This window comes from Spea bombifrons, chromosome 3, assembly GCF_027358695.1.
Source record: "Spea bombifrons isolate aSpeBom1 chromosome 3, aSpeBom1.2.pri, whole genome shotgun sequence".
Lineage (NCBI taxonomy): Eukaryota > Metazoa > Chordata > Amphibia > Anura > Pelobatidae > Spea > Spea bombifrons.
The window spans coordinates 39550290-39559634 of record NC_071089.1 but is presented as its reverse complement, the minus strand read 5'-3'; the positions used below and the strand labels follow the sequence as shown (position 1 = coordinate 39559634).

At 41.4% G+C, this 9345-nt stretch overlaps 1 protein-coding gene across 5 annotated transcripts in view; it reads right to left on the bottom strand.

The window, feature by feature from the left end:
* Nucleotides 1-9345, bottom strand: part of MAP7 (microtubule associated protein 7) — an 84569-nt gene that overhangs the window by 13697 nt on the left and 61527 nt on the right. For all 5 annotated transcript variants that reach the window (XM_053458980.1, XM_053458977.1, XM_053458978.1 and 2 more), the window contains exons 3-5: nt 8998-9075; nt 7344-7507; nt 5118-5235 (exon numbers count right to left, since the gene is read on the bottom strand). In XM_053458980.1, coding sequence (XP_053314955.1) covers nt 5118-5235; nt 7344-7507; nt 8998-9075 — 360 coding nt within the window. The remainder of the gene's footprint in view (nt 1-5117; nt 5236-7343; nt 7508-8997; nt 9076-9345) is intronic.

The following is a 9345-nucleotide window of genomic DNA, read 5'->3' as shown; positions in this document are numbered from 1 at the left end:
TTGTGCTGATGTGATAGCTAATAAAAATGCTGTCTTTAGGGAGAGGAATTTTAGCGAAACCTATTGGAGAGGCTTAAACGGAGACAAACACAGAGCCTTGAGCACCACGGTAAGATCCCACGGTGGAAAAAACGATCTAACCGGAGGTCTCTTAATCGTTATGGCCTTAAAAAATCTCCGAATTAAGCGATCTGACGCCAGATCGAGTAGCAGAAAATGACTGAGAGCAGACACTTGACCAGAGTCACCTTGAGGTCCGCTGTAAATCCCCCATGTAAAAAGCGCAAAACCGGAATGGATGGAGGAGAAGTCTGAAAACCAGCTCCAGTTTGGCAAAAACGGGAGAACTGCCAGCACGCTTGCCTTGTCCATCTTGACCTTGAGCAAGACTCGAGGAATCATCGACACCGGAGGAAAGATGTATGCCAGGTTGAATTGCCACTTGATCTCCAGACCATCCAGAAAAGGAGGGTAATCCATTCTGTATAGAGAGGCAAAAAGAGGGACTTTCGATTCAGTCTTGTCGCCATGAGATCCACTTCTGGCAGGCCTACTATTGCCACCAACCTCTGAAAAATAGTCGGGTGAAGGGACCATTCTGCTCGAGAACATCTGTTTCTGCTGAGATCGTCTACTAGTACATTGTTCTGACCTCTGATGTGAACCGCAGAAATAGCTTCTAGATTTTCTTATGCCCATAGCATGATTTTGGTGCATAAAGTTTGGAGACTGGTTACTCTCGTACCTCCTTGTCTGTTTATATAGGCCACTGTTGTGGCGTTGTCTGGTTGAATCTTCACCGGGTTGCCCAATATCCATGGTTTGAAGAATACTAGAGCCTTGAAGACGGCATTTAGTTCCCTGAAGTTCGAGGATTGACGCGCTTTCTGCGCTGACCACGTCCCTTGTGCTGTGTGAAATTGGAAATGAGCTCCCCAACCAGTCTGGGATGCATCTGTAGTAACTATCAGCCACTGCTTGGGCTGGAATGACAGCCCACTTGTCAAATTTCTTTTGACCTTCTCATTCTTGCCTGCGCCCAGGCTACTGCCGGCATGGTGGAAGTCATAAGTCCCAAAATGCTCATTACCCTTCTGATAGAGAAGAGGGGATATGCTTGTAGATCGGCGACACTTAGCCGAATGCGTTTGGCTTTGTCTTTTGGAAGATAGAGACGTAGAGATCTTGAGTCTACCCGAAACCCCAGAAACTTGATCTTGGTGGTTGGATTTAAGTGTGACTTGGCCACATTCAGAAGTCAGCCATGATCTTTGAGCAGATTGATCGTAACTTGAAGATCTGTTAAAAGTTGTGCAGCGGATGAAGCTTTTATCAGCCAGTCGTCCAGATATGGAACCACAGCTATTCCTCTCAATCTCAGTTCTGCCCCTAAAGGAGTGAGAATCTTGGTGAAGACTCTTGGAGCAGTTGATAGGCTGAAGGGTAGCGCCTTGAATTGAAAGTGATGTAAGCCTTTGCTTGTATTTACTGCAAATCTTAGAAATCTTCTTGACTTTACTGCTATAGGCACATGCAGGTAAGCATCCTGGAGGTCTAGGGAAGCCATATAATCCCCTCTCTGAATCATTTGAGTAACCTAAGAGATGGTTTGTCAACGGAAGTGTTGATATGGAATATATTGGTTGACGGACTTCAGATCCAGTACGGGAAGAAAAGTGCCACCCGGCTTTGGGACCAGGAACAAGCGAGAGTAAACTCCCTGAAATAGCTGAATCTTTGGAACGTTTTCTATAACTCCCTGCTTGAGGAGTTTTGATGCTGCCCTGATTTGCAAAATCTTATGGTGTAGCCTTCCGATATAATCTGACGGATCCATGGGTTGCTGGTAGTCTGGAACCATCTTTCCCTAAACATCTGAAGGCGACCTCCCACTTTGTCAGAACCGTCTCGCCCTATCTTGTCTAGCCGGTTTAGGGTGAAATCTGGGATCTGTATTTTGTTTCCGAAAAGAAGACTTAACCGATGGTCTGGAATATCTCTGCCTATTGTAGGGATACCTGCGGTTCCATTTAGGCTTAACATCTTGAGGCAGCGCTTTCTTGGTGTCCGACATTTGTTTCAAAAGTTCTTCCCAGAGGAGAACCAAAAAGCTTTTTTCTCTCAAACGGTGGATCACACAGTGAAGATTTTGATGCAGAATCAGCGTTCCAGGATCTAAGCCAAACTGCTCTCCTGGCAACCGTAGAAATCCCCATATTACGGGCAGATAGCTTGACCAATTCTTCCACCGTATCAATCAAAAATTCATTAGAAAGCTTCACATTTTTTAGAAGTTGCAAAAGATCCTTATCTGCATCCTCCAGAACGTTGTCTTCCAATTTCTGGAGCCATAAGCCTTGAGCTCTCGCTACCGCTGCTCCAGCTGATGCTGCTTTGCTTTGAAGCCTTGCTGCTTGGAAGATTCTTCTATTAGCAGTCTCTGCTCTTTTGTCCATGGTATCTTTTAGGCCGGAAACCTGTCCAATCGGCAGCGTAGTTTTCTTAGACAACTGAGCGATCTGGACATCAACTTTAGGGAGCTCTTCCCACATGATGTCATCTTGAAGCTTGAAAATTTGTTTGAAGTGTTTTGAAACAAATGCTCGTTTACTTGGATGTTTCCACTCACGCTGCGCAAATTCCATAAGGTGAGGCAAAATTGGAAAACCCTTTTTTTCTTAGCTTCTGGATTCAGTAATATCTGGTTTACTTCTTTAACGAATTCCCCAGTTCTTGAGAGGGAAACCCGGATTCGGACTCTGAATCTTCAGAACTAGACACATTCATAGATGAATGAGAACATTCCCCAGATGACAACTCTGATATGGATGAACTTTGCTCTCTCCTGCGTTTTTTACTTGGCTTGTCGTGTACCGTTGGTTTGGCAGCCTCCTTAAATGCTTGGAATGTTTGAGACAAATTATCCTGGAACCAGGATAGAAAGGACTGCATATCCTTCTGTTTCTCCTTTGCCAGGATATCTGCTAAACACTGCTGGCACGTCTGGGAGAGGAGTGTTACATTCAAGGCAAGCCAAATATTTAGACTTGCATGAAGCCTTTTTGGGAGGAGCAGAAGGCATTTTATCCTTCTCTGGAGATGAAGGGGTTAACATATTTTTTGGTGTATCAATATAAAGATCACCAAAAACCGTGTGGGGGGTCAGACAACACAGAAAAACCTGTCCTGACACACACTCTTGTGGTCAGACAGGTTTGCACAGCATTTATAGGCAGCCAAATTTTGAATCTGGCGCCAAAATCGGATGATCCGAGCCGCGCATATGCTATAGCACGGCCGGATCATCAGTGGAACGCATAGCCACCCGGGCGTGCGTTCCACTGTACTGCGCATGCTCCTCCCCTGCCTGCTCAAATCACTGCTACAGAATCAGTCTGTAACGCGGTGCCGAAGAGAACCAGCCGAGCTCCCACCCGGGGAGGGAACGGATTGCAGGACCCCCTCTGGCCAGCAGGACCCCCTCTGGCTGGCACAACCCGTGTGCCGACCGATCCGGATTCAAGTGGAGCAGAAGCCCCAGTGCTCGTCCCTGCGGGACAAAAAAGAACTGAATGCCGATCGCCGGTACGTGCGGTTATAGGGTAAGGGGGGGGTGGAGCTTAACCCCTTCAATCTTTTACAGTGTTTGTCCCGGGAAGAGAGCAAGCCCTAACTGTACTGCCACTATACGCCGTGAAAAACTCATCTACAACAATGTAAAAGACTCATTGCCAGTTATCGCAAATGTTTTATTAAAGCTGTTGATGCCAAAGGTGACACAACCAGTTATGACTAACTCATTACCTTCAATAAATTAAACGGTCATTCAAAAGCTGTTTTTAGTGTTTACTCAGTTGTCTTTGGCATATATTAAAATTAGTTGGATGATCTGAAAAAATGAATTGTGACAAGTAAGCAAAAATAGAAGAAATCGAGAAAGGGCAAATACTTTTTCACAGAACCGCATTGTAACAATAAAACTGTGTATTTACATATAATGAAAATAGTTAACACGCTCTATGTAGGTTTGACCATTGTGGTAATCCAGCACTGCATTGAAAGTCCACTTGTTTAAACACAAAGGAGCGATATAGCCGAAATTCTAACAAAGGGTACCACAGCTACAACGAAGCACTTGGAAATGATAATAAATGGGATATTACTTAGTGAATGGCTAAACAACAATATCCACCGCACTTCATAAATGATGTACTGGGGGGTTAAGTAGCCAAATTTGTAATACCAAAAGGATGACCATGCATTAATTAAAACAAATACCAAAAAAACCCAGTTAAGCTGTAGAATGTTCAAGGTTTTGTATCCCTTCTTGCTGAAAGTTTACACAAACCACAAGAAGGGTATAATGGAAAATCTTGAAGTCAGATAGGTTATACATATTTTTTGGTAGGGCCACAATTAATATCTGGCATTATTGTTATGTAATGAATTCACTAGGAAATGATCACAAAAATGCTACAGAGTAGGGGAGGTCTAGACATGTAAAAAAGAGCAACAGGTGTTTTAAGGAGAATTAACACATCATAGTGGTTTAAGTGGCACCTCTCTTAACACCACCATTGACTCGCAAATGGTGTGCCAATTCACACAGATCAGCAGTGGTAAAAGATGACTCAAAGTAACCTGGGAGCAGCAACATGACAGCAAAGTAAAAAAATACATAAAAACAAAATAAAGGTATTTGTATCAGAAGAGAGAAAACATTTATATACTTTGATGTAAGCTGAATTAACAGTACCCTCTACGTTTATCTTTGGACGAGACTGATGGGAGCAGGCAGTCATAATATATATTATAGACACAAAACATATCTTTATCTGTATTTCTATTTTATACAGGCGATTGTAGATGAAGACGATCCCATTAAGTAAAATATATATAAGAATCATAATGAAGATAAAAATTACATTTACTAAATCATTAGAATTATGATTTGGTGACAAGGACCAGTTATCTCCATAAGCCTTATTATGGATGACAACAAACAATTTGTCTATCCATGGTGCACAGGTTATCGAGTGCCATAGCTTTGTGGGTGACCCCTACACCTGCTCACATAGGCTTAAGCATGTATACGATTTGGCCTTATTCTGTTTTACCTGAGCTGCTAATGTTAGTGTGACTCTGCAATGCTCCACCCCATGACCAACGGCTGTTCTTTTGTTTTGGCTTTTGGCCCCTTTCCATTGTGCGTCTCACAACGGCTTCATGGCGTTCCTTCAACAGAAAGGCAAATAGGTAAACATTCCCACCTTGTGCAGCAGCACAAAACTCCAATATTCACAGCCCTCTCAGTAAAGGCTTGGTTGTGAGAATTGCTTTTCAACACAACACAAAGGCTGATTTTACTTTTTGTACCCTTCGTGACAATGGCCGTTTTAACATTTCTGCGCTGCTCGTGTTTAGCTGTAATTTTCTTCTTTCCCGTTTACTGAACCCACACACATTATATATTGTTTTTTTTCAGGACAAGAAGGGCTTTCTTTAGATGACATTGTTTTGATTGTATCATATTATTTACTATTAAAAAAAGTATAAAATATGGTGAAACATTTAGAAAAAAATGACTGTTTCTAACTTTTAGTTGAAAAATATTTTACTCATCTATAAAAAGTAATGAAAAAACCTGCTAAATAGATTCTACTATTTGTCCTGAGTTTAGAAATACCCAATGTTTTTATGTTTTTTTTGCTTTTTTCTACACATTATGGGGCAATAAGTACAGGTAGCGTTTTCCTATTTCAAAGCCATTTTTTCCAAATCTGGTAATTCTTCCCCCCATGTGCCATTTCGGGTATCTTTGAAGCCGGCCAATGCAATTCATATATTTTTGAAAACTAGACAGCCCAGGGTATTCCAAATGCTAGTATTTTAACCCTTTCCAAGCACTAATTCTACCATCAGCCTTTGTCAAACTTTATGGTAGTAATTTTTTTTGCATTTTTTTTTTCACACACATTTTACTTCAGGTATGAATAAACAGGTTCTGGTATATGTCACTATCATAAAACACCCCAATATGTGTTTAGCAACATCTCCTGAGTACAGCGATACCTCACATGAATGATTTTGCCTGGCTGTTTGGGGGCAAAAGGGCCACATTTGGGGCATGCGCATTTTCAATGTTGAACTTGATGTTTAGCAACATCTCCTGAGTACAGTGATACCCCATATGCATGGGTTTGTCATTTTTGGGGGAACTAAAAGGCCACATTTGGTACGTGTGCATTTTTCTAATTGGAAATTAGATGTGTGGCCATCCTTCCCCCCGTGTTAATTGGGACATTGTTGAACCCGGCCAATTCAATTTACCCCATCAAATCATACATTTTTTAAAAGTAGATACCCCATGGGCATTTAATATGCCAGTATTTTAACTCTTCCCATGCGAGAATTGTTTTAAGCTAATGTGCTAATTTTAGGACTTGCTCACAAAAATATATTTTTTATATATATATTTTATTTTTTTTGCCTTTTTTAAAAAATTTTTTTTTTCAACTTGAAGGTTCCCCTGATGGTGACATCAGTGGGAAATTATTTTTACATTTTACTGTTTTTTTTACTATTTTTTTCTAATTATTATTAATTTTATTTTATTTTTTAATTTATTTTTACTAATCACACTGTGATTAGAAAGCTGGGCTCCATTGACTTGCATGGTTGAATGCAGTACCTGTATTCAACCTGCAAGTGGAGCCAGAGTTCTCTAGAGGGTCTGGAGACCGTCTAGCGAACTTTTTCACCTTTATTGTTTTTTTTCCCGGGCCGCCGCCATCTTGCGGATGGCGAAGATCACCGGCAGCTGCGGCTATGACCGCTCTCCGGAGCGGTCACAGTCCATCCAAAGGTAAGTGTTTGGTGTCGCTGGATGCCTCCTGATCGAGGTATTCCAGCGACACTATTTAAGTTTAGGAGGTGATCGTTGATCGCCTCCTAAACGCTTTTATGTATGGCGGTTGTTGACGCCCCGGGGAGGGGCCAGACATGGCCCCTGGTGCCGATCATGGCGTTGCTGAATGCCTCGAGGTCGAGGCATTACAACAACGCCGTTTGGGTGCAGAAAGCGAACGTAGATCGCTTTCTGCACCCGTTTAAAGACGTGCCGGTTCTGGCACGTCATTTGTCATAATCGACTTGCTTTTCCGTGCCGTGCCAGAACCGGCAATTGTCATTAAGGGGATAAAGAACTAACCATGATATCGAAATTTAATGATGATCCAATCGTTTTCTACCAGATCCTACTCTGTTTCACCAACTCAATTTCTGTCTGCTGTACAAAAATGTTTATATTTTTCCAGGCTGAGGTACACTGGTGTGCCACTTACTTTCTCTTCTTCCAATCTCATCTTTCGTTTTTCATCAACAGCAGCTCGCCGCCGTTCTTCTTTTATTCTCTGTTCCTCCAGCTTCTTCTTGCGTTCTTCTAGATGTTTCTCATAGTGCTGGCGAGCCCTGGCCTCCTTCTCTAACCACAGCGACTCTCTGGCAGCTGCAACAAAAATGAAGAACCCAAAGGTTTATGTTATATGGGGTAGATAAATGCACTTTAACCCTATACTTAAAGAAATACCGTGTTTTTATGTATGTTTTGAACTGCTTTGTAGAGCACTGAAATATTTGGATGATAGCTTAGAATATGGTTGTCCCCCATATGTACAAACTAATACAAACTGTGGTTTATGCTTTATATATATCCTGAATACATAACTAAAATTTACTTTGCATACTTATAGCCGTTAAACACACTTTCACATGGAACGAACTATATCTATTAACATATACCATGGCTAGACTAACCTGTCACGGACTCTTTAACCCCTTAATGACAAAGCCCAATGGGTTCAATGGGTTTAGGGACCGCCCATTGTCCTTTAGGGGCTAATCAAGAGTACTAAAGCAAGCCTGCTATTTATTCTAAAAAGTACACATGAAAAATAAAAGTACGCCCTCTTTGAATTCTTTGAGGATTGCCTCTTCCAAGCCAACTGTGTGGGACTTCATGTTATTTGGTCATACAGTGATCAATAATTAAAGTATGTGGCGTCCTGCACCAAGTGTGACTAGTGTGTTAGGTGTCAGTACACATTCTCATTGATCTCCTGTGATCACACTGTATTATGAGCTCATTTTGGATCTAAAGTTTAATAATTGTGTTCTACAAAACAAATTATATTTTGTACATCTGGTGTATTTGAGTTTAAAGTACATTTTATCTCCATCAGCTAACTTTTGAGCCATTTGCTGCTCTGTTATTGATATTGGTATGGGCTTTGTTGCAAGGATAAGGCATTGTGCACACCTTATTTGCTTTTCACATTTGTATGAATACGTGATGTCACTCCCGGTGTATCTGGGACAGTTGGCAATCAATCTCGCTGAGAGGAAATCACCAGGTTTATTAGCATGTTAACAAGTATCTAGGTTAATGTTTAATGTTTCCTCCCAATGGAAATGTAACTTTATCTACAAAGAGAGCCCTGAGGGAAAACTGGATTTTCATTTTCCAAGTTCTAGTGCCTGCACAAAAACACTAACTACAGAACAGAATCTTATTTGGGTCACGTACAAGACTTTTTTTCCTGCAACATCTTCTTCAATGTCTATTCATTGATAGATTTTCTCTAACTATATGAATTACAGCCAGACTAGGCAGAAAGGAAACTGACGTACACTGAGCTACGAGAGTGACAGGCCAGAGCGTTCAGTCTTAGGCCGAGGCAGGGCACTGCATGCGGTCTTAGGCCGAGGCAGGGCACTGCATGCAAACAGCACAGTCCTTTCTTCATCCCAAGCTTAAGGCACAGCAGAATGCATGGTATAGCTTCAGGTAGGGGAGAAAGCTTACAATCCACTGCAAATGCATAAAGCTGCTACTATATCTCTAGGAAAAGCAATTAATTTATAAAGGTGAAACACATTTTTCAATGTGGCATTTGCATTACAATTTAAGACAAAAGGCAATTTTTGCACGAGACATACCTATTAATTTCTCTCGTTCTTCTCTGCGTTCTCGAGCAAGCCGTTGTCTCTCGTCAACTTTCATAGTAATATGAGGCTCTGTAAAAATTCATGGAAAAAGATAGAGGTTTTTAATGTCTCATATTTGTTTAATTTGTGTACAAAACATGTGATTTTGTCAGCTAACACATCATACTGCTTACTGGGTAAGAATACACTGCTGGGTCTCAATCTATCACAGCAATAAGATAATAAAGGTCTTTCATTAACTTAAACAATGCTGTAAAACAATAGGCAAGGGCTGGATACTATAACGGCAACACTGGACTGGATCTTGTGATGGACTACCAACAGAGAAACAATTTCCTT